At 43.5% G+C, this 25,937-nt stretch overlaps 1 protein-coding gene across 1 annotated transcript in view; it reads left to right on the forward strand.

Annotated features, from left to right (window-relative positions):
- Nucleotides 1-25,430, forward strand: part of SGCD (sarcoglycan delta) — a 306,777-nt gene extending 281,347 nt beyond the window's left edge. The window contains exons 8-9 of the mRNA XM_036392009.2: nt 14,884-15,007; nt 16,715-25,430. Coding sequence (XP_036247902.1) covers nt 14,884-15,007; nt 16,715-16,888 — 298 coding nt within the window. The 3' untranslated portion in view covers nt 16,889-25,430. The remainder of the gene's footprint in view (nt 1-14,883; nt 15,008-16,714) is intronic.
- The last annotated feature ends 507 nt before the right edge of the window (nt 25,431-25,937 follow it).

Genomic DNA, 25,937 nt, shown 5'->3' on the forward strand with positions numbered 1-25,937 from the left:
TTTTTCTAAATAGGATTGTCCATACTGTATAAATTATCAAGGGGTCACAAGCTGATAATTTTTAAAAAAGAATTGGACATTTCTAGCATTTTCTACCAACTAGAAAAAGAAAAATAGAGGAACCAAATGCAGAAAAAATAAAATAGCTGATGCTTTAAGTGCTTTTGGTCAGTATAAGAATGTGCAGAGTTTGCAAATCTGACTCAGCTACTTGAAAAATGATGGGATCTACTTTCAGTGAAAGGCTGAGGCATGGAGAAGAGACTGGGATGATCAATTATCCCATGAGAATAGTGCAGTGTCTCCTGGTGGCATGCCACCAAACTTCTCATAAAAAACCATGTACTCTTGGCTTCAAAGCATTACCCTGCTTTTCTAACAGATCTATGCAGATATGTCTAAGTGCTGTATGAGGGAGAAGTGATGCCTTGGACTTGTTGCTTTATGGGCTTATCTGTCTTCTGTTGGCATTAAAGTTGACACGATGGCAAACTCAGAAGAGTTTAAATATGTAAATTGGAGAGTTTGGAGGGTGTACAAAGTGTATGGATGGGTAGAGTTGGTGTTGCTTCCCTTCTGAGTAATTACTGACTTATCTTGGTTGACAGAAGAGGTATTTTCCATTCCAAACCTGAACATACTCACAGAGAGGGTGAAGCTGTTGTATTTGTGAGGGTTATAACGTTGAGGGAGGGATCTGTTGGCAATGCTGGGCTTGCCCCTGTGTGATTTCCCTTCTGCTGTGGTGTGTGGGGCCCTGGGGCGCTGAGGAAGCTGTGAGGATGGACAGGCAGAGCCCCCAGCACCTGTGTGCTGAGCAGGTCCCTCAGAACTGCCTTTAGCACAGCTCAGCTTTTCCTGCTCTGCCCTCAGCCAGTACAAATATCCCTGAGCTGCTTTTATACACATTCAGGCCACCACCACGTGCCTGTGTTTTTCCTGAAACTCTACCATTGAAACTCTCTATTGAAATAGGAGATTTTAGAGCTATTTGAGCTCTGTTTGTGCTGTTAATTCACAGCACAGTGAAAGTAAGAGCTGGGTGTTGCAGGGCAGTCTGCATTCCTCTCCCTGAATCCATGGGATGCCAGAGGTGCCCCATTTCCACACCAAACTCCCTGACAGCCCTCAGTGCACAGTGCAGAATGGTACAGAAATAATCCTGCTGGCTTTGGCACCGAGCAGGGACAATCCTGCTGCCCTGCAGCTTTGGATGGTTCAGCTTCTCATGTGTCTTGTTCCAGGTAGAAATATTCCCCATGGATCAGCTGTGCCTGCTGCTCTGCTCCTCAGCAGTCAGTGCTCTCAGCACAAGCCTGACAGGCCCCACTGGAAGCTCTGACATCTCCAGCAGCAGAAGGCACTGGTAAAATTGCCTCAGAAGAGCTCACGGTCTCATTTGCCAAGCCCAGTGCTTAAAGTGTAGCCTAGTTCACTCTCTCAGTGGAAAGCAAATAGAAATATCATTTTCACAGTGCCCAGCAATGTTTATCTTCCAGGTTGGCTGGCCTGCAGTGACATTAGTGTCCCCAGAGCCTCTGAACTTAATGATTTCCAGTTGCTGCTTGCCTGCTTGAAGCAATCCTAGTCCAGCCTCCACTGTGCTCCTCCTGCCAGTCACTATGGGAACAGCAATCAAAGCTCATATTTATGGCTCTGTAGATGTCCAAGGTCACGGAGCACAGGTCTGGTGGGAACAATTAAAACAGACCTGTCCAGTTATATCTCTTTAAGCTCTCCCCACATTACACCTCTAACTAGAGCAGTAAAGTTAAAGCAGCATGACTGGCAGGATGTGGCTGCTTTTTAGAAGATATCTTTTACAGAGATAAAGACACTCAGGGTGAGGTGGAAGTGTGCTAGGAGTGAAGGCAGCATTGCTGGGTAAAACCTTTCCCAGGTTTCATTTCACATCCATCCATGGGCAGAGCTGTGCCCAGCAGCCCTGGCAGGTGTTCCCAAAATTCACAGAATTCCCAGAATCACTGGGTTGGAAGAGACCTTCAAGATCATCCAGTCCAACCCAGCCCCAACACCTCAACCAAACCCTGGCACCCAGTGCCACATCCAGGCTTTGTTAAACACACCCAGGGATGGGGACTCCACCACCTCCCCAGGCAGACCATTCCAGAACTTCATCACTCTTTACATGAAAAACTTTTTCCTGCTATCCAACCTATATTTCCCTTGAGTTCCCATTGGAGCAGCTCAGGTCTCTGCAGCTCCTGCCTCCTCCACCACAGGAGCAGCTGGAATGAAGTGGTTTCAATGGGCTCTTTTGGAGAGCAGAGGATGTTTGCTCTGCTTTGGGGGGTTTTGTGGTTTCAGTGGTTTTGCCCTGGGTACTCCATTACTGTCATCACCTGTAAACTAAAAATGACAAATGTGCATTTTTAGGGTAACAGCAAATGTTTACTCCTGGGGACTTGCTCTATGACAGAATACAGGGGGGAAAAATGACTGCAAGAATAATTGGAATAAGATGGAGGGAAGAGCTGCAGTGAACTTAATGTCAGAGGGAGAGAGAAATAATTATTTGGGAATTTCCAGGTTTTCTAAGAGGCAGCTGTTTGTCTCTCTGTTCTTGTTTCATCCAGGGTCACTTTCTTTTGAGGGACCTGTGTGGTGGGGACTCATGAACCATTGTCTGGGCTTTATTGGGTCTATAAGAACAAATATTCTTATTGGGTTTATAAGAACAAATGTTCTTATTTCCTTGGGGCCAGCAAGTGAGGACAGGATTCCCTGTTCTGGAGCTGGAATATCCACTCCTGGCTGCAGGGCCAGGATGGGGGTGGGATCTGTCACCAGGGGGGTGACAGGCCAGCCTTGGCTTGGAGCCCTTGCAAACCTGGAGGGCTGGCAGCTCTAAAAGGCAGAAATGAAGACATTTCTCACAGCCTTTCCCTCAAAGAACAGGAACACCCCAGCCTTTTGAGGAGCTGGGAAGGCTCCAACTCCTGCCCTGCCTGGCTGGGTGGCTTTGGTTACTGACACAGGGGAAAACCACAGCAGGAATTTTCACTGGGAAGGTTTTAGAAGTGATGATCACCCATAAAAAATTATCCACATTCCAGTTGCACTGGAGGAATCTGAACAGAGTTAAGTTCTTGCCTGTGTTATTTTTCCTCCTGTTACCTACCAAGCAGACAATCAATAGTGTTAATGTGACTGCTGAGAGGTGCCATGAGTGTGCAGGCAATTCAGAAAAAGCAAGGCATTCCAGGAAAAAAGAAATATACCTTGCAGCTTTGATCTTTCTTGGTTCTAAGACTATAAAAACCACCCATAATTCTTTTTTTTCTCTTGCAGTTTTTCTTTGATGTTATTATTATTATTATTATTATTATTATTATTATTATTATTATTATTATTATTATTATTATTATTATTTTGTTTGGCTGTGCAAAGGGAGAATGAAGGTTGATTTTAAGGTCCGATTTCCTTTCTCTTGTTCTATTCCCAAGGTAACTCTATTGAGTTCTTTTAAGGGCAGTGCTTGGGGTGAGATCTGTGCCCCTGGGGGCATTCCCACCTCCCAGGACCATCTGCTGAAGTTCCTTGTGGAGGTGATGGCTCAGGACTGTGCTTTGCAGCAGAGGGGGCATTCTATGAGGAGGTTTTCCAATGAGTTGGCTCGGATACCAGGGAAAATCAGCAGCAAAGACTTGCCTGTTTCAATTTGCAGTGTTGGAGAGAATTATTCCTCCTGGGCTGTGCTGATCCATCCCCAACAGGCTGCAGGGAACCCAGGGACCACTGGATGTGGTCACAAAGGGACTTAATCTCAGGGCTGGAAATTGAATCCCAGCTTCAGCCACAAAGCCAGTTCTCCTACCTGGCTGCCTTTTTAAAATCAAAATAAAATAGTGCGAAACAAATTGAAAATCACAGCCACAAACCTGTTCTAGAAAGGGGTTATGCCACTGAGTGGTGCAGCAGCTTTTCTGACATCAGTTCTTTTTTGGTTTTTAATCTATTTCACTTCACCTCCATTTGACCTCTTCCATTAGGAACTGGAATTGTCTTTGTTACCTGCTAAAGAGACATCCAGGGGAGGTTGTTACTGTCAAAAGGTAGACTTGGCCAAGGAAGGATGGAAGGAACCTTGCAAGAGACAAGAAACGTTGAGCATAATCTCATTTTGCTGTGGTTGGCCCAAGGTGCAGGTGAAGAGGTTTCAATGCCTTAAAATGAACAAGGTCAGCAACTCAGAGCAGCAGCACCATGGATCACACCAACCAGCAGAAGGAGAGGCACAGAAAGGAAGCAGAGCTGCTTGAGACACACACACCTGTGAGCAGCAGGGGTTCACAGCTCCCAGGTCCCACCAGGTGAAGCAGGACAGGGATTTCCCTCCCCCAGAAGAGGTGGGCTCATGCCAGCAGGGCCAGCTCCCAGCAAAGGGGGAATTGCCACCACCAGGCTCAATAGTCTCTCTTGCAGTTCAGAAAAATATTATCTGGCATGTCTGTCTTGAAGGATTGCCAGGCCTTACCTCTGAATGCATGTTTTACTAAGGAGTGATTATGTGCAAAAGATAAATAGAAAACAGTTTTGGTTTTAGCTGAAAAGAAATTGATGCTAAGAATTTGCAAAACATCCTCTTCCCTAAATTAAAGTAGTCCCTTTGGAGACATCTCTATACTCTCATTTTCAGCAAGTTGGGCTTTTTTTTTTCCTGATCTCTTTATCTCTCTGCTCCTTTCCTCCCTCCACCCTCCCACACAATTCCTTTATTTTCTTCTCTCCACCGTTTCCCAACCTATTTTCTTTTGCATATTTGAAAGCAAGAAATTAGTTGGAAATCTCAAAGAGCTGTAAGATTTTCTGTTCTACACCATCAAAGAGCTTTGAGCCTGACTTGTTCAAATGCATCTCATCCCTCCCATTGCCCTTCCAAACTTCTCTGTGCCAAAAATGTCACCAGGAGGAGCCCTGGGCTCTCTGTCCATGGTGGTCTTGCCCATTCCTTGGCTTTATTGTAGAGTTCCTCCCAAAGCAAGGCTGTGAACGAGTGATCTGGAGGGGGAAACATCTCCCCAACTGTGAGCAGGAGCCCAGCCCTTTGGAAAAGAGGATGGTGCAGTCTTGTTGCATGATAATGGGCTGGGTTTGAGGAGTCTGGATCATTTCTGTGCCCTTGCACATGCAGACGTGGAACCACATTGCTGGTGTAACTTGTGACTGTGAAAGAGGCCACAGCCTTGGCATATGTATCCCTTTACATTTACAATTTATGCACATTTACAATTTTTTTTAAATATACTGGGAACAAAAAAATGGTATATCTTCTGCATAAAAACGAAAAGTAACTGAAAACCTGTTATATGCTCTATATAGCTCTGATCAGAGGGGAAAAGATGACTGCAGATTTGTGGTTGACAGCCTTCAGAAAAGGTTCAACAGAGTGTGAAAATTGACATTTAGCAAATAGCAAGTCAGCCTTCATTTTTAGTGGAGCTGCTTGAAATAAATGGCAGGTTTTAAACAAAATGTTTGTTATATTGGATGCTGCTTGTCTCATTACTGCAGTTAATTAAAAGGGGGGACAATAAGTCAAAGCCAGAGCCAATAAGTTTGTTAATAAAGATTTAATTTGGTGGAATCATTATAAATTGACTGTACAATGAATGGATATGCCACAGGAATGTGAGTGTCTGCAGGTCCATGAATGGGTTTTCAGAAATACCCATCAGGTTGTAGCAAATTTGTCATGCTAAATAAGCTTTTCAAATCCACTTAGGCAAGTGTGTGCATGTTTCCAAAGGGTATCACCACTGAGTAGATGATGCACAAAGACACACCTTTTTTTTTTAACAGCAGTTTTTTTTATTCTGCCATTCCAAATCCTTTTTAGCTTTGTTATCTCTGTATTTCTCATTGTAAGTGATTTACTATTAATGCCAGTCTTTTTAGAAGGAATAGAATAAATCAGCAGAGAGGAGAAAGAGTAAATCATCACTGCAGTGAGTGCTGGAGGCTGAACCTGAGCCCTATCCATGTGAGATTTTAATCCACCTGACCCTTTTCCTTTATTGCTGACCAAGCAGCAGGTGAAAACCCCATGGGCAGACAAACTTCAAAAGTAATTTTAAAATGAAAATCCAGATCGACATCTCTTCCTCAAGCAGTTCTGATGCAGGAGACTGCATGCAAAGGGTGATGCTCATGACTGCAATATTTGCATAGTGCTGCACCCCTGCCAGTAATCCTCTCATTGGAGTGTGGGTTATCACAGGAAAGCAATTTCTCTGGCAGGGATGGCGTGCTGGTCTGCCCTGCAGGATTTTTCAACACTCTGAAAAACAGGAGAATAAGATAAAGCATTTGCATCATGCTGCCTTTTTTCAGAGTGAAGAGGAAGAGCAGATCATGAAAGTAGCAGAGATTGGGCCCAGTTTCATCCAGCTACCAACTGCACATGACAGTCACCCCATGTGCTGTGTATATGAACAAACACAGATCGTTCATGCAGCACGTTTTACCTGACTCAAGCATCCATCTTTTCATCGTGTTTTATCATTTTAGCCCAACTCAGGTGGCTCTTGTCCTCCTGCCGCCATCCAGCAGCCTGTATAAACTTCAGGAAAAAGCTGATTGAAGCCTGAATTGTTCCCTCTGGTTCAGCATCCCTGTCCCTGTGCCAGTGGCTCAGGGTTGCTGTGAAACGTGGCCCTACAGCCTCCTCTGGGATGTGTTCATCTCCTCTGTGTCCCTGGGGCAGCACTTGGTGAGACTTTGGGTAGCAAACGGTGTCAGTGACCCAAGAAAGAGCCACAACATTTGATTTCTGTTTCTTTTTCTCCCCCCTGGCACAGTGTCAGTGCATCAAGCTAATACCCAATGTTAGCAGCTTCTTCTGCAATTCTGCTTGAAAGGGTTCCTTCCAATTTATGCCTTTTAATTAGAAGCTTTCAACCTGTAATTAGAAACTTACACCAGCCCAACCTTTGTTTCTTAAAAAATGCATTTGTGGTTTAGGCAATTATGGTAACATGAAAAGTAATTATTTCTCTCCATGTGTGAAATGAGCCTGGTCATTAGTGCAGCCAACAGGAGGAGGAATTTATTTTCTTTCCATTTGTTTTAATTTATTGCAAGAAGTTACATAATAAGCAAAATAAATGGGTGGTTTAGGTAGTAGATGAGGCATGTGTAACTCTGGTTTGGGAGGCTGCGGGCAGTGGGATCAGAGGCACAGCCACACTGCAATGCCAAACCCCCTGGTTACCACACACAGGTCAGACATGAAGAAATTTCCAGACTGTTATTCGAGCAGTTTTGACCTGGTCTGTGTAAATGTTGAAGGAGCTGTGGTCAGGTGTTTGTAATAAAAATAATGATGAGCTCTTAGGTGCCAGCCAGTGGCAGCAGCAGCACTGTGCCTTGGTCAGAGCTCAGCTTTCTTGTGATAATGCCATTTTCTCTCTCAGTTCTGGCTGTTCCCACCACTCAGCACACAGATGGCTCTGGGTGTCTCAGCTTGTCAGTTAAGGCTGGAAGCTGGACCAGCCCAGGTGAGGAGAGGGATGTTGCAGTCATCTCTACACTTAAAATAAGAATAATTCTTTTTACATCTCTGAATCTCTTCTCTGCTTAAACGTATCATCTTTTTAAACCACATCTGTATTTACCACACATAGGGTTCAACTATCTCCCAATTTCTATGATCATTTCCCTCCTTGATTTATACGCAACAGAATTTTTTAATTATCCAGATGATTTTAATTTTCTCAGCCATACCTCCACTTCACTGAACATTAATCTTGCACTTTTTTCTTAGACAATCTCTGCCCTTCACCACTTCTCCAGTTCATAATGAAACTAGATCTCAATAGTATTACACAGTCATTTTTCTCCCTAGATTAATTTGATATCATCTGCTTGATCTCAGGTTTTGTCTTCTAAATACTATATTTGGCTTCTGGTAAACTATTCCAGAAATTACTGTAAAACAAAAAACAAAACTACCCAAAGACATTTAAGACAACTTTACATAATTACCTTGCCTTCAGCAATTCCTGTGCTGTAGCATGATAGGCAATCACAAGGAATTTACAGTTGTATTTTGACTGCTCCATGTTTTCCTAGTTTTTCTGGTTTTTAGTGCTCTGAATCAGCCTCAGCTAGTGCAAAGTGTACTGGAAGACTGGAGCAGGGGATTTGCAGTGTGGTGGGAGGAACCATATGTTCAAACCTCTCCTCCTGCTGAGGAATGACATTTTTTTGGAGGGAGAATGAAAGCTGGTTCTCACCTGCTTGGTGCTGCAAGACAATACCATCCCTACAAACTCCTCTGATTAATCATTTGTCTGGACCCTCTCAAATCTTCTTTTAATTTTAGCTGAGCATCTTCCTGATGCTGGCTTTGCCCTCCTTTGTGATGGTTTCACTGCTTTAGTTAGCCCTTTTCACAGAGTTGTGGCCTCTGAAGAGATAATAAGATATGTCCATTACATGGTCAGAAGAATATTGTTTTAGCATCAACTCTCTTCAGGAAAAGTTCACTAAACACAGGACCCATAACTCAGACTGGGTGAAAAATACATAAATTGGTCCATTGGGCTCTGAGATGAAGTTACCAAAACCAGCAGCAGATTTATTACAGTGCTGGTGATGAAGCATTCCTTGAAGCTGTAAGAGCTCTATTTAAAAAGAAGAAAGAAAAGTTGTAAACACAAGGTTCCCTATCCAAGGAAACAGTAAAGCTTACAAAGTTAGCACAAGGGTAATTTTCAACTCCTTTTTATCTTTCTCTGACTCAGCTTTGTACAAAATCTCTTCAGCATCTCTGTTGCCCAAATACAGATGAGAAAATTTGTTGCACCCCCTGCCATTTGAACCAGACTTGTCTCTAACTCAATTAGAAAACTGTAATTTCCAATAAAGCATCATTAGACCTCTGCACCTGTCAGGTCTGTGACAGATTTAGGTGGGTTTTGCTTGGGAATTACCTGTGGTTTGTGGAGATAGCTAAAATAATTTTCATTTACTGTTCAGTGTATTACATTATAAATTGCATAAGGTTTTGGACCCGAAGCCATAACAATCTCTTTCAGATTATGGCTGCACTGGAATTGTCACTCATTAGATTTGCAGCATAAACACTGGAAACTGTGGTGATGTACACTGTCAGACTAACCAGTATTTACAGTGATAGGCAGCATTTACAATTGGATGACATGATAATAATATATCCTTGTTTACTTCTCTAATTAATGTTTCTAAAGAAAATACCCTGGAAATGTTCCATAAGCAAGATTTATTTCTGTTGATTGAGACTGTAATCAGATGTCCCTATTCAAACAGTAATTGGTGTGCTTCATTAGCATGTAATTGAAAACAAGATTTATGTCAATGCTAGGCAATAAATAACAGGGACACATATTTTCTTATTAGTGATGATCTCTTCTGTAAGCTCTCAGAGTGCTTGCTGCTTTTGTATTGTGCACTTAGGTCATATGTTGTCAAAATCATGGTGTCTCAGGAAAAGACATTGTGCATTTAAAATCCTTTGGATTTTAACCTCTGGTCTGATGTACCAAGGCCAGCTCCCTTTTTTTATCTTTCCTGATCTATATTAGACTTGCTGTTCTTGCCATTTTTTAGCCTAAGTTTTTGCCATGAAATGGCAATACCAGTGGGAAGGAATTCTAGTGATGAAGGGGAGAGCTCAGGGCAGAGACAAAACTTTGCTTGAATTTATTTTCAGTTGAGGTTTTCGCCAAGTTAGTCAAGGCTCAACATTTTTCTGTTCCAATACAAGTAAAGACAATTGAAAATAATAAAAAAATAACATTTCTAGGCATTCTAAAAATAGAAACTAAGCATGGCTTCTTTGCAATTCAGCAAAACTTAATTAACTTCCTGTTAATAGGGAGACAAGCATTGTGTTTTGTTCTAGGAGTTGACATATATGAGATAACACACAAATAATGAAGTCAGAAGTGTAAGTCGCTGGGAATGGGTGATCCCATTGATTTCATTGAAACAAGGGAGTTAAAATTGAAAACAAATTTCAGCTGAAGAAGCTGGTTCATTACCAGCAAATTGATGGAGCTCCATGTTTACTTGCTGAAATAATTTACCAATTGTATGAGATAGAAGCAGGCACGGTGCTAACATTGGCTAATTTTATGCTCAATGTGAATCTTATGGCTGGTCAGATGGATACCATAAAAAATAATTAGAGTCATTAGAGGTAATGGGCTACAGCTGCAGTAATACATGCTCTATTCTCAGTCCAGAGGTTCCTAAGCAAAATTAAATTAGCTCCTGTTACCACACTGCTGCATCATATGCTCCTCACCTCCTGTGCATGAGCTTCTCTTCCCATTTCCATACCTCAAGCAGTGTTTGTGCCCCACACAGAAAAAGCCCCTTGTGGGGACAAGGAATTCTGAAGCTTGAGGCCATTCCTAGTTAAAAAGAAAAATAAAAAAGAAAAAAAAAAAGTAAAGAAAAAAAATGAGAACAATTATAAAGTGGCAGCAGAAGGTCCTCAGTTCACAGGAACTCCTTTCACATGTTAAGGATCATCCCTCTCCTCTGCTGTAGCCTTTGGTGCAAGGCACAGATTGCAAATCATGCAATGATTTGCATCAGTGCTGGACCTGGGCAAATTTCCCCCCTAAACTATTTACATTAAAATTAACTTTTTAACAGAATTATGCCCAATTATGCCCGCTGTATTGGAAGCACATCAGCAGCCTCCAACTTCAGGTGATACTGCATGCACATCTTTAATACCTTCCTTTTTTCCAAAAATTCAAAAGGCTGTTCATAAAAGTAAGGAAAATGCTGCATTGTCCTGGAGGGGGTGAGGGGAGGGACAAGAAGGAAATAGATTCTATGGTACTGAGGTGATTAATGTGACTGTTTATGATGAAGGAAATGAAAACTAAAAATCTGGGTAAGTAATGATCTTTACAAGTGAATGACTTTCTCTGGAACCACAATACAAACCCATGTGCTGATTTCCTTTAAATTACTGCTAAAGTTCCCAAAGCAAAGCAGGGATGACACTGAAATTTTTTTCTTCCATGTTGGTTTTCAGAAGCACAGAATTCCCATAGATTTCACTGAGAGGTGCCCACATGCTGTCGCCTCTCTTTAAAACAGGAGGTGCTTAGGTGTAGGATGGAGTAGAATGGCTTCAGAGGCACATTTAGCACTGTCCATTAAGGGTGGTGAGCTGGAGCTGAGTGTGCTCAGGGGGAGGAGCAGGACTAACACTGTTTTTGATGGAGGCACAAGCCCAGCAGTGCAGCTTGGGGAGGATCACTTATCCACGTGCCAGCCATTTATCCCTGGCCATGGTGACTTCCCTGGCCTCAGTTATTGCAGGATATAAAGGCTTCACAACTGCTAATATATTTATCTTCCCATCCTCCCCATGGAGTTGGGAAGTGCTGTTACCTCTGTTGCAGAACTAAGAACTGAGATTAAGGGTCAGATTTGTTATGGCATTTAGGTGCTCAATGGGATTTTCAAAAGTAGCTAACACTCGTAATAAGTGGAACTTGGGAACTTGGATAGTTCTGAAAATCCTGTTACTTGTGTCTTTTTTTAAAAAAAATTGGACTTATATGAAACCTTGGAATCCAGAGGAGTAGTTCCCAAGTTGTGGGGAGTCACCCAGACAGGGGAATGTCTCTTCATCCACCTCCCAGGAGGCTGCAGGTGGGACAAGCAATTTCATGGCAGTGGCTTATCTCAGTGCTGAATTCAGCAAGCTGTAACTGTGCACAGCATTGCATTTACCCTTCTTGCCCAGCTCTGGGAGAGAGGTCAAAATCCAGTCCTGCAAATACTGGAGCAAAAATAAGCAGCACCCATGGTCAATAAAAAGGGCTTATGTGCCAATTGCTGGGATGGAAAATTCAAGAGCAGGAGCAAATAATGAAACAATCTATATTCATGCAGCCACCTTTCCAGCCTACTGCTCTAAGTACAGGCTTACACCTCACCGGGAGATGGGAATCCCACTAAAAGCTCTGGAGTATCACACTGGAAAACAAATGTTGATTTTGAATGAATTATCTGTTCATCTCTAAATCATTTTCTTTCATTATTAGTCTCCAAATTGGTTCTGCTCTGGAAGGCAGAATTAGGTTTAAAAGCAGAGCGTCTCTTAAACGCCTGCTTCAAATGAAAGTGTTCAGTAAACATTGCTCAAACCCCCAGAGCATAAACTCCTCAACTGCTTTCTCTGGCTTTGCATAGATTTTGCAGCTCCTAGTTTATGGTCAGGTGGCTCAGGGATTCATTCAGGATATCAGAAAATAATCAAATGAAATCCCTTACAAACATATGCCCCTTAAATACCAAGGAAACAATTTTTAAGACCTTTCTGTCCTCCTTTACAGTAGAATAAACTGGGACAAGAGTCCCAAAAAGATGGATTTACAGCAATATGGAAATTGGAGGAGAGAGAAGAGTCAGGCTCCAAACCACAGCACAAGTACAAAGCCATGTGGGCTGCAGACCAAGGTGTTCATTATTGAAAGAGCTGCACTTTGCTGTTGTGGTATTTTCAAACATTTCTGTAGTTTTAAGGTTCTAAAGAGATCCCTGGGCTTTAAAGTTGTATTTTCAGCATTAAAGGGTTGGGTTTGGGTTGAATCAGTGTGAATCAGGATTGCAGCTGTCTGAGGCTGTGATTTGGGGGTCAGTGAGGAGGGTGATGGAGCAGCAGCAGAGCCCTGGCTGTTGTTGTGTCCTTGTCCCACATCACACCATGGGCTGTTCAGAGAGGCCTTAGTGCCTCCATGAGGAAAGAAGCTGTGCATGGATTAGAATGCATCCAAAAATCACACGGTTTTCAACAGTGTTTGCAAGGTGCTGTTATTCCACTTGTTCAGGTGGAGGAGGGAGAATAACTCTGTCACTTTGTTATACATGAAAGAGAATAAAACGTTGGGGCAATGTTGTCTAGGACACTCCAGATCATTGGTAGTTCACTCAAAGCTTGAATTTTAACTCAGTTGGCTGTTCAGGGGACCTGTGTGCACAGGGAAAGATGTGCAAGAAGCTCCTCTGTTGATCCTCCCCCAAGACTTCCACAGATTTCCCAGCTCTCCTCCATCTCCAGTAAAGGTGTGGGACTGGGAGGCTGCTCCTGCACAGAGCAGGAAATGGGGGCTGCTGCATGGGAGTGTGTTTGCACTGATGTGTCTGAACACTGTTTAGTACTGAGGAGATTTATTTCTCAGTGGATAGAAGAGCTAAAAGATTAACAGATGAACAAATATATTGAGACAGCCAGGACATCACAGAAATTGGAGAGTCACTGAGATGCTGGAGAGCTGGAGAATCACAGGCTGTGTTCTTAGGAATTATTTTATCCTCAGATTACCTCAGCTGTCTTGGGGTTTGGATGCATCCCCTGAAATTGGACACATCCTCTGGTGAATTTAGCTCCATGATTTAAGACAGAACTGGCCCAAGCTCTCTGCTGCTGCTCCTGAGGATCCTGCCTGTGGAGCAGAAGGAATGTGTGCCAGACCCTGCAGCACAGACCCTGGGGGCTTAGGGCAAGCAGAGGGTCCTTTGTTTCTCAGGGCAAGCACCAGCCTGTGAGGTGCACCAAGGGTGAGAGTGTGCTGAATCCCTGGGCAGAAATCTCCAGGGAAAATACAGCTCAGACAGCTTTTTGTCCTCCATGCAAGCTGCAATTCAGTCAGGCAGGGAAAAAAAAAGTTATTTACAGCAGTCTTAACCTTAGGTTCCTCACACAGGAACCAGCTGAAGGGTGATAGCAGAGGAAGGAATCAGAAGAAGTTTACAGAAAAATGTGCCTTCCCTGCAGAAAACAAAAAGCAGCTCAGAAGGGTTGTGCAGGGCTGCTAACCATGAGACCACACTCATTCCTTAGGCTGCATATGCCTCAATTGCTCCCTGAAATTTAGATTTAGTTAAGTCAGCCAGGAAATTATGGATAAGTTTGGGGTCTTGAGGGAAAGGTGTTCAAAAATCAGCAATATGAAAACACTGAAAAGAGGCAAAGTCGTAACTTGAAAGGTGCCACAGAGAGGGAGCTGTGCCTGTGCTTTATTGAACTGTTGGCTGCAATAAATACAGCTGAATTCCCTCAGTCCCCCATAATGTTGTCTCAGTACCAGCAGGAGTCCATTTAAGAACACACTTACATGCACAAATGATTATATATATGAGAGCAGAGAAAGAGCTGATGCTGGCAAACCCTGAGAGCTGCCCAGGAGAGCTGGGGGTGGTGCTGGGCTGCCCCTGCCCAGCTTTGGTCAGTGCTGCCAGCCCCAAAATGGCAAAGCAGAGCAGCTTCTGCTCCAGCCCTCCCACCTGCCTCACCTGAGGACACCACAGGATCTCTTTCCCCTGTGTGTTGTAGCACAGGGATCTGATCAGGATCTCTTTCCCCTGTGTGTTGTAGCACAGGGATCTGATCAGGATCTCTTTCCCCCGTGTGTTGCAGGCTGGTTCAGCACAGGGATCTGATCAGGATCTCTTTTCCCTGTGTGTTGCAGGCTGGTTCAGCACAGGGATCTGATCAGGATCTCTTTCCCCCGTGTGTTGCAGCACAGGGATCTGATCAGGATCTCTTTTCCCTGTGTGTTGCAGCACAGGGATCTGATCAGGATCTCTTTTCCCTGTGTGTTGCAGCACAGGGATCTGATCAGGATCTCTTTCCCCCATGTGTTGCAGGCTGGTTCAGCACAGGGATCTGATCAGGATCTCTTTTCCCTGTGTGTTGCAGGATGGGGCAGCACAGGGATCTGATCAGGATCTCTTTCCCCCGTGTGTTGCAGGCTGGTTCAGCACAGGGATCTGATCAGGATCTCTTTTCCCTGTGTGGTTCAGCACAGGGATCTGATCAGGATCTCTTTCCCCCGTGTGTTGCAGGCTGGAGTCGCCCACGCGCGCGCTGGTGATGGAGGCTCCCAAGGGCATCGAGATCAACGCCGAGGCCGGCAGCCTGAAGGCCACGTGCAGGACAGAGCTCAGGCTGGAATCCAAAGATGGAGAGGTGAGTGCAAAGCCCTGCAGCCAAGCCAAGGGTCCCCTGCAGACGTGTGTGTCACCAGGCTGCTGTGTGTGGACGCCTGGGGACAGTGGGCTCTCCTGACCTCATTCCTGCTCACCCTGATTGAACACATCCCATGCAAATCAGGCTCACTCCGTGGCAAAGGCTGATTCATTATTTTTAAAGTGCATGGATAATAGCATCTGTTGTTCCAGCAGATTTATGCAGCTGTAAAATGCACACCGCTCCTAAATCTTTTGTTTCCTTGTCAGTTTAAAACATTTACTTGGTCGGCATAATTAAATCTTTTATCATATATTATTCTATAAGAAGAGCTTAATTCACTGGTATTGATCTGGAAAGCTTTTGTGGCTGATGTTTCATTCTGGAACAAAAGGGAACATTAGGAGACACAGGCTGTTGCACTGGAGAAACTTCCAAAGGGGAAGAGAGAACAATTAAAGCTGATAACATGGAGCAAAAGTAAAGTAGGTGTTGAGTTAAGCCTATTTTGGTGTCACAAAATCATGTGGGCACATGGCTTTGATGTTTTCTCATCCCCTCCTCCTGCCACAGTGATGGAAGACACCAAAGGATGAGGCTGAGGAGCTCCCAGTGGAGAAACCACTGAGACCCTTGTCAGGAGGAGCTGCCTATGGAACACAAACCTCCAGGCCAGAGGGCTCCCACATAAGTTAAGATTTACCTGTCTTAGTGTCAGGGGTAAAAAATAGAAAGACTTTTTAATTGTAGTTTCTATTATTTCTCAACATTTGCATTTTAAGACAGTCCAAACCTAGACCATGGGTGTTAAGGAAAAGCCTCTGAAAAATACCAGAAAAAAAAACCCCAACTTAATACACTGAGATTGAAATCCAAAACATTTCACAACTTCAAGCAGTTGGTTTTAGTATTAAGTTGCTTTTAAAATGCATAAATTGACTTCTATCTTTCAGGACATGAGATGGGTGGATACTAAACTGGGAGATTCTTACTGTCATTGCTGATATTCTCAGTCACCCTGTATTACTCTGGGGTTCAGGTTATTTTACTGTATTCTGGCTGATGCCAGAGCACTCCCCTGCAGCTGCCACATGTCTGAGAGCTGCCACATGTTGTTTGCCTTATGTTGTTTTGTAAGGAGGAATTTAGGACTGTTAGAGCATTTGAGTTATTTTTAATAGACACAAAAGTGTTACACATATACATAAAATATGCATAAAATATGCATAAAATATACATAAAATATACATAAAATATACATAAAAGTCAGTGCTGGGAGCCTGCAAGTGTAACTGGCAATGGGATCACAGTGACAGAGATCCTGATGGAGGAGCAGGGTGGTTGGGTGGGTGTGAACCATCCATGCTCTCCATCTGACAGTGGGGTGCCTCTGCTTGGGTCAATCCAGACCTGGGATTGGATTCCTGGAGGTGTCCCAGGAAGCCAAAAGCCAAGAAAACACGGTGGGTACATCAGCAGAAACAAACTGGAGGTCGTGGTAAAAGCAGATAATGTGCCCACCCAGATTTGTATCAGACTTTCCCATCCTCAAACACCTCCCTACCCAGTTTTTGCAGCAGCTGAGCTGTCTGGAGGAAGCTTCTTTAAACACAGAAATCAGAAATAACAGCTCTTTCTTTAAATCAGAAATAACAGCTCCCCACTAATTCTCTCTCTCTTTTTTTCCCTCTCCGTGTTTGACTCCAGATAACGTTGAATTCTGCAAAAATCAAACTACCTAACTTGCCTCAAGGATCTTCCTCTTCTGCAGGGTCCAGGCAAAAAATCTACGAGCTCTGTGTGTGTCCCAATGGGAGGCTGTTCCTGTCCCAGGCAGGCAGCAGCTCCACCTGCCAGATAAACACGAGCGTCTGCCTTTGAGAGACACTTTGCAGAGGGGCATCACAGGCAGCACAAAAGCCAGTTCTGGTCTCACAGATCCAGCTGCCAACTATTTTTACTAGAACACAGAAAGCCTATCAAAGACTTTTTTTGTGTGTGCGCGCGCGTGTGTGTGAATATATATATAAAAAAAATATATAAGATATATATATATATATATCCTCTGTGTAAAATGATGTTTCAGTACAAGGAATCCCAGGGTGACCCTGTTACATTTGTGTAGCATTTCTCTTTCCCACACCAAAATTTACTGGTACAATCTGCTGAATTGGATCTGATGCTCCCCTGGACCCTTCTGTATTAAGACAGTGCAATGATCACCCCTCGTTTTTGATCATGTTCTCAGAGCAATGGGATTGCTGGCTGGGCAAGACCCTGGAACCAATGCAGAGCCACCACCATCCAAAGGGAAGAGAAGCATCTCTGATTATTTTTGTGCCATTAAATCGGTGGCATGAAAAAGAAAGTTTTAAAAACAACAAAACAGCCAGATGTGCTGTTCTGATCACCTGCAGTGATCCAAGATACCTGAGGTTAAATTCCTCTTTAATTATCACCTGAAGCATGGCTCCCTGTTGGGAGAGATGGATGCACTTGGCCAGCAGGAAAGTCCAGACCTTCTTGCTGAAAGAATAAATGTGATTTTCTGAAAGGGGTCAACACTGGCCTGTGCATGGCCAAGGATGCCTTGTGCTATTCAGGTGTGACACATCAGGTCCAACATTAACCTAAAATCATCTCTGTGCTGGCAAAACTGGTGTGTGTATTTAGTTATTGGAAGGAACAAAATTGTGACAGTTGGACTAAGTAGAAAAATTCTGAACCTCTTTTGCTAACAGGTGTCCTGGATCACCCTACAAACTCCCCATTAACACCTTCAATTTTGAACACATTTGATGCGAAGGTGTGAAGATTTAAGATTTGGACATTACCTAAATACCTGTAGAAACAGAGAAAATTAACTAGAAACTGAGAAAATTGTAAAATTAGGTGTATAATGTAGATGCTACACCAGAATTTTTGTCATCTTTCTTTTCAAGATATACAGTCCAAGATCCCTTAGATTTGGTGGAAACTGCAATTATCAGAGATGCTGACAATGAAAGACTTTTTTAAGGATTTATAAAGATTGTGACAAAGCCAGATTATTGAAAGGAAGGGCTTTGGATGCTGGTTCCTCTAGAATTTGAGTCCCCAAAACTCTGTGGTTGAATCTTATCATGGTTGCATTTTTTTCCTTATTTTAAAGTCTAGGAGTCACGGGCAGGATAAAACACAAAAATCTGATCTGGTAACATTAGTTCCACTTTTGAAGGTTTGAAAAATAATGATAAGAGCCCAGATCATTGAAATCTGACCCATAATTTCATCCACATGTATGTAAAAAATCTTTTAAAAAAACCAAATATACCAATTAAGGCAAAAGTTTCTAAGTGACAACAAATCTCACGAGGACAGCAAGGTTTCTAAGCCACTGAGATGCTTTTGAAATATGACCTCATGTGCAAATAAGACAGATCTGTGCCCATCCCTAGTGATATCTAACCAAAGCTGGTATTCTTCAAGTGATTTTCAAGATAAAACATAGCTGGCAGAAATCTTCAGAAATAATTTAGCCAATTCCCTTTTCTTACAGCTTTTCACGTATTTTCTTGTGGTCTCGAGAGTACCAGGGCTTGATTTTTTTTTTTAAATTTTTTATTTTTTAATTAACAATTCTGGCTTAATCCAAAACTGATTGGACTCAGAGAAGATTTCTATGGAGTTTAGATTAGATGTGTTGCTGCCCAACAAAGCAGCACTCCCAAAAACATTTGTTCCTGAAAGAGGATTGAATTCTTTCCTTTTATTTCAATAATGCTTTCTGATAAATTAACGAATTCAAACTATTTGTTAATGAATGATTCCTGTAATTATTATGTCTTGAGTCAACATTTGAATGCAAAGGGTCACCCAGGGTAACAATTGTATTGGGACACAGGACTGTACCATCTCTGTTCAAAGAGGGGAATTGTGCCTATGCCTTAAGTCAATGCACTCAGCAAGGAGAAGCACATCATATTTATCTTGTTATTAAATCTAGTTTATTTGGGGGGAGGGACAGGAGGGTGTCTTGGGAACTGGTTGTGCAACTTAAAACAGATATTGATGAAATACATTAAGACTGTAGGGGCACCTAGAATGATACAGACTTTTTTTTTTCTTACCATGTTAAATATAGCAAAATACTGTGTATGTTACCTCTGGGGCCATGGCTGAAGTCCCATTCATAGTCCTACATTTACTGTAGATTTTTTTTTTCCCTGTTTCATTGAATACTGATCACAAACCTCATAGCAAGCATGGCCCAATCCATAACCAAATCCTGTGTGAGCAGTTTGAAGACATGTGCTGCAGGAGGAGTTCCTGTCATTGAATCAGATTCACTTCCCAGCCCTGGGAGTGCTCAGGGGGGTGAGGAAGGCAGGGCTGAGCCCACCAGGGGTGCTGCATCCTGATTTCTGTGCTCTGCTCCAGACACAGCAGTGGCTCAGTCCTCAATCCCTGTGCCACCCTCTGGCTGCTCCCAACTTCCATCCCAATGAATTAATTTTGAGTAGCTGCTTTTCCCAGCTGGGCTCTTGGATGAGGTTATCACCTTCTCATGTCACAGCAGCCATGAAACTGCTAAGGACATTCATATCTTGGTGTGAATTTCTGCTGGGGAGCTGCTAGGAAATGACCTTAACATCTGTGCCATCACTGCAGATGCTTCTCTGAGGTGAACAAAAGGCACCTTAATTATGTCTACTGAAAGAAATTCTTGTTTCAATTATTTCAACTATGTTTCCATCTTAAAAAACATAAAATTATGTGTTGTGGTGAAATGTGAGCAATTGTTTCTAGAAAGAATGAACCCCTCTAGGGATTTGTAGATGATTTGAACACCACTTGAGTTTTGAGACTGGTTTGGGTGATGCTGCCTGAGCTGGTCAGGAAGTGGCAAACATAAACACAGGCTGGGCAGAGAATGGGTCAGGAATGTTCCTGAGGAGAAGGACTTGGCTTGGTTGAGGAGAAGCTCAACATGACCTGAAGTCACAGCCCAAAAAGCCAATCCTGTCCTGGGCTGCATCAAAAGCAGTCAAGGGAGGGGATTCTGAGTTCCTGTGAGACCCCCCTGCAGCGCTGTGTCCAGCTCTGGGGTCCCAGCATCAGAAGGATGGGGACACACTGGGGAGCACAGAGATGCTCTGAGGGCTGGAGCCCCTCTGGGAGTGCTGGGGGTGCTCACCTGGGGCAGAGAAAGCCCCAGGGAGACCTCAGAGCCCCTGCAGTGCCTAAAGGGGCTCCAGGAGAGCTGGAGAGGGACTTTTTACAAGGGCAGGGAGTAACAGGGCGTGGAAGAATGGCTTCAAACTGACAGCAAGCGGGGTTAGGTTGAAGATTAGGAAGAAGCTCCTTGCTGTGAGGGTGGTGAGGCCCTGGCACAGGCTGCCCAGAGAAGCTGTGGATGCCCTGCTAGTGTTGGACAGGGCTTGTAGTAGCCTGGTCTAGTGGAAGGTGTCCCTGCCCATGGCAAGGGGCTGGAACTGGATGATTTAAGGTCCCTTTCATCCCAAACCATTCCAGGATTCTATGAAAGCAGAGCAAACAGGATTGTGTCTCAGATCCCATGGGAAAAATCAGGCATTTTGTTTAAAAAGCTGCCTGCTAACACATCCAGCCATGTCACACTCTGCAGTTTGTTGTGAAGGGACTTTCCTGTTGGACAAGGCAAGTGCAGGAGAGTCCCTTCTCCTCCTGCCTTGCCCAGAAATCCCTCACAGTAGCTGTACCTGTGTGGGCTGCTTTTCCCTGAATCCATTTAATCCAGAGCTTCCCTGACTGGAATTTCATCCACGTGCTCTACCTACCACTGATAAAATGCCAGAGACAAACAAGGGTTTGTGTCTTTCCTTGTGAATTTGGCCTGAAGTGGAGCATTTGCTGTGTGGGAGGTGGGGTTGGTCTCAGAATGGAGTTGAGTTTGTGTCTGCTGAGCTCAGAGGGAGAGGTGGTGATGAGTTCATGGCCTGAGCTGGGGGCTGAGGGCAGGGGGAGCACTGCCAGCCCTTGGGGCTGAGCCAGACCCTGCATTGCAGCTGTGAGCACCAAAACCCCACCCAAATGCTCATCAAGGGGCTGTGCCACAGCGTCCCTGCACCTGGGGCAGCCATGCAGGGTCATAAATGCATTTCTGTGTGCTGGCTCTTTATAGGGCTGCAGGACCTCGTCCAGTTTGCTGTAAATGTGGCACTTTAGGAAAGGGTCAGGAGAATGACAGTCAGTGCTCACCTGTGACTGGAGCCTTACCACATCTACTGTGTGAGCCTTCTGTCATGGCTGGGGCAGGATGGTTCTCCTAAAGCAAAATGACTTTGCCATTAGCAAAAGCAGAGTTCCTGATACTGGCTGTACATCTCTACCCATTCTCCATGTTTCTTTGTGGGATTTTTTTGGCTGTTGGTTTGTTTGGGCTTTTCATTCATTTTGAAGCATATTACCCCATAGCTAAACAGTACAAAGAAATGTTAACAGTAAAGGAAGTCATCAAGAGGGGAAGCCAGTAACTACTACAACATTTATAAAGCCTCTCCTAAATATTCATTTTTAGAAGACTGAGTATGTGCAGGAGTGATTTGTATTTGGTTACCTCAGTCATGTGCTGTCTAACAGCTGTGTTTTGGAAGGGTTGTGGGGTTTTTTCTCCTCTTATGATAAATATCACATTGCACAAACAGACTTTGAAGGCATAAGCCTAAAAATACAATCTGCAGTATATGGTACAGCAAAATGATGGCTAAATAAAAACCCCTCCCTAGAACCTGCTCCAAGGTTAAAGGGAGATTCCTGTGGAACTTGAGAAGGCTAGCTCACATCACAGCCTAGTGAAAATGCATTTTGTTGTCATAAGATGCTCACACTTGCACACAAATACACACACACTCTCATATACACTTGTTTACAACAAAAGCCAATTTTCTTTATGTTTGTTTTTATGGCTTTAAGTTTCACATTGCAAAAGAGAGTGAGACAAAGACCAAAGACTTCAAGAAGTTCATCCCTCTCTGGTTGCCCTCATGCCTGAAATGCATTAACTTTAATGGTGCTTTTTCTGAACTGGGTAGGAAAAATGCAGGTGTATCATAAAGCTGCATTTGAGAGAATAAAGTGGCAGGGAGGCTCTAACTTGGTTAGCAGGGAGAGGAGGAAATAATGTGAAAAATCTTGAAATGTGTGCAGAGGGCAAGGTTACCTGAAATCTGAAATGTGGAGAAATAGCCCAGAAAGCTTAAAGACAGCATCCTGGGCTGGAAGTATAAATAAACTGAGAAAATGGTGCCAGCTCTTCACCTGAGCATTAGCAGGGCAGGAACTCCAGTGGCTGCTTTGTGGAGAAGAGAAACTGCTGCAATGATTTCATTTTAGAAGTACCTACAGTAAAAAAAAGGGAAAAAAATAGAAAAAAGGAAAAAAGTTAGAGGCTGTGCTCTCTTTTATGGCTGACATTTTAAATTTTGAAATGTCATCATCCAGAATTCACCCCAGCAAGCACAGGGCGTGTTCCTGCCAAGCTTTGCCAAGCACTGCTTTGGTGCTTTTGGAATGTGAAAATATCAGCCTTTTTATTGCCCTGGTTGCTCAGGAACGTGATCCTGGCAACTGTTCCCTTTTTCCCGTTTTAACCTTTTTTTTCCTCAGCTCTGAAATTGCTGTGTGATGTTTTGGTAGCTGGCATCCTGCTCCCAAATCCAGCAGCCCCCAAAACCCAAAACCTGCGTGTAGCAGTGGCGTGATGATAAAATTGGGACTTCCAGGTGAATTCTGCCTGGCAGTTGCTGTGTACTCACAGCTGATGTAGCCAAGTTTATGGCTGTGAGTGGAGCAGGGTTAAACACTGACATGGTGCTGAGGTTATTCAAGCAAGAGTGGAGTGAATTAAACAAGGCAGGTAGGAGGGAAGGGGAAGAAATGGGGAGAGACATCACCCTAATCACAGTAATGCAGTCAACGTCTCTGTCCCTTTGCACTATTATACTTTAAATTAATAACATCCATTTTACTAAATATGGTGGCAATTATGCTTGATCTTTTCATGGAGCTCAATGGAATTACTGTCACTGAAACCACTTAGAGCTCGGGCTGTTCAAGATTGCTGGGGTGTTGTTTCCATCCGCAATAACCACAGTGGCTTGGGGCTTGGATGGAAATTATAGTGAATAGCTTGTATTTAGAAAGCTTTTAAGTCTGCTGTGGTTGAGAGGCCCCTGGTTATGCACATCCAGCCCTGAGGCTTTATCATTTTAGCCTCTCTTGTCCTGCCACTTGAATTGTATGGTGCCCTTGTGAAAAGCGACACACGGTGTAAAGAACGCAGCAAAAGATGGATATTTAAAGCTGCAGGATTTTTATCTGAAACGAAGAAGAAAATACAACCAGAGTGCCCCACTGAGATTTCCCATCCAAATCACTTTAAACTAGAGGTGCAAGTCCCTTAAAAATTAATTTGCTACAAGTGTTATTCCTGCAGCAAAGTTAGCACTGGTGTCTCTCCCAGGACATGTCTCACCTTCTTGCAGCTGGAAGCCCTGTGGTGGCTGGGATTTTGTGCCACCAGTCAGGAGTGATGGGCTGCCTGTTCAGAGGAAGTCAGGTTTCCTTTGAGGCAGCTGATCTCCATGGATTGGGCTTTTGTTAGCTTTTAACAGGGATTAAAGAACAGGAGGGGTAAATCCACTGTGAAATGATATGTAATTGTATGTTTGCCTCATTTAGTTGGTTGAAACTTTCCACCAGGAAGAGAAAATATCAGGAGCAATTTCTGTGAAAATGTTACATTTACATTGTGCCACCAAATACTTCAGATAAAAACATGCAGCTTTAGCTAAACAGACTTCTCTCCTGAGATTAAAGAGGGCTCTTTGGAGCCTCTCATGGGGTCCTACCCAAATGGAAAGTTTTACCATTTCCAGCATATTTGTCGTTATAGGAACAGGCTCATTGCAAAGCACAAGTCATGTGCATCTTTGCATGTAACAGGAATTTTAAATTGCATTGTACTTTTACATTTTTTTCCCCATTCAAAGGCTTTACCACTGATAGGAGATAGAGCCCTCTGAAACCTTTCCTGCTAAATGCATTTTCTCTTCCTAAAGCAATGTATGTCCTTTGGTCTCTTAAAAATTTCCTCATAATGGAGTCCTTGAAACATCTTGAGGCAGGCTCACACTGGAGAGCAAGAGAGCAATTATTTGTGGGTGGTGCTATTTTTGCTGAAGCTTGGATTGCAGCTGAAAAAATTGTTGCTGTTAGAGCTTCTCCCACACTCCCTTAGCTGCAAAGCCCACCAGCCCCACACCAGGGCTGCATCTCTCCAGGAGGCTGCCTTAGAGCAGGGAGTGACCTCCCACACCAAACCACAGCCTGATGGTTTTGTCTCCAGCTGGGTCCTCCTCTGGCCCTGTGCACTCTGTGATGGATAAAGAGACCCTTTGGCAGTTTTAGTGGTTCTGCAGATGGTACAGATGATGTGTACCTGCAGCCTGAGCAGGATAAATGGTGCTGCTCGTTGTTGGGTGCTGCTCTCACAAGCCTTTGGCCTCCTTGAGAGCAGCAGCTCCTGAGGGCAGGCACTGCTGGAGGAATCCACTCTCTCATCCCTTTTTGTGGGTTACCAGAGCGAGCGAAGATGAACAAATCCTGCAGAATAAGTGTGTCAGGAACCTCAGAAAGGGCAGATCTGAGCAAGCAGTGTCCACTGTGTGTGTCAGAGAAGGGCTGAGTGGACACCATCCCCACCTGGATTCCTCCCTAGGCCAGAGCTTTCCCTGAGCTGTGGCCAGACCTTGGTCTGGACCTGCCCTGTGTGGTGGTTTGGGAGCAGGGAAGGGACTGACCTGCTGGATCTGGATTTTCCTTGTGGCTTTGTTTTTTTCCCACCCTGTATTTGAATTCGTTTCCCTGCAAGCAAATGCCAATAGAGCTGTCAATATTCACCCAGAAAAGCTCCATATATGTAGAGCCAACAGCAAAACAACATTCAGTGAGAGTCAAAGGAAACCTTGTTCATCTCCAGCAGCAGCATAAAAGGCATGACCCCTGTGCTACAGCAGTTTTCATCTGTGATGGGAAAATACCTTGTCTGACCTCTACTCTGAAAACCACCAATGACCTTGATCGTGTAAACAGGACAAAATGAATTTAAAGTCTTATCACAGTTCTCATGACGAAATTCAGATTTGTTTGGCTTTTTTTTTCTTTTTAATTTATGTATGTGTGTGGTTGTGTGGGAAAATATAAAGCTTTTTTGTATCAAATAACATCAATCCTTGCACACTCTATGCAAAATTTTGTAAGCATTGCAATAATGCTATGAATTACACAAGGAACTATTTTAACTTTATTACACTTTCTGTATAAAAAAAAAGTTTGTATTTAAATGATTTCAACTGCAATCTTGTAAAATATATTAATAAAATAATGATTGTTAAGAAGGAAAGAGATGTTGGGGTTTTTTTGTTGATCACTGCAGTGATCTGTTTCACAGGAGCAAGAACCTGGATGTATTTATGCCAAAAATGCTGTAGAAGATGGAATGAGAATTTCTGTGAATTGCTGTTGGAAGAAAACCTGTCATCAACAAAACAAAGGATTTTTTTATTTGGGGAGAGTTGAGTCTTTCTTATATTTGTAGATTTTCTCACCCTTGCCCTGGCATTAGAGACTCACAGCCAAGACCTGCTGCAGGCACTGAGGTCCTGCCTGGGCATCACAAACCTCTCAGAGGAGAATTTGGTGCTGCTCGTGCTCCAAACCAGCAGGAGCTCAGGGTTTTCCAGGAGTGACCAGAGCTGGGTGCACACATCCAGGAACAGATCCCCACCTGCACACAGTGGAAGGAGCAGGAGCTCCAGTCTGCCTGGGAAAAAATAATAATAAAATTTTAAAAACAAACACCAAAAAACAAAACAACAAACAAAAACCAACAAAACAAAACAAACAAACA

The sequence above is a fragment of the Molothrus ater genome, chromosome 15 (genome assembly GCF_012460135.2).
Source record: "Molothrus ater isolate BHLD 08-10-18 breed brown headed cowbird chromosome 15, BPBGC_Mater_1.1, whole genome shotgun sequence".
NCBI lineage: Eukaryota > Metazoa > Chordata > Aves > Passeriformes > Icteridae > Molothrus > Molothrus ater.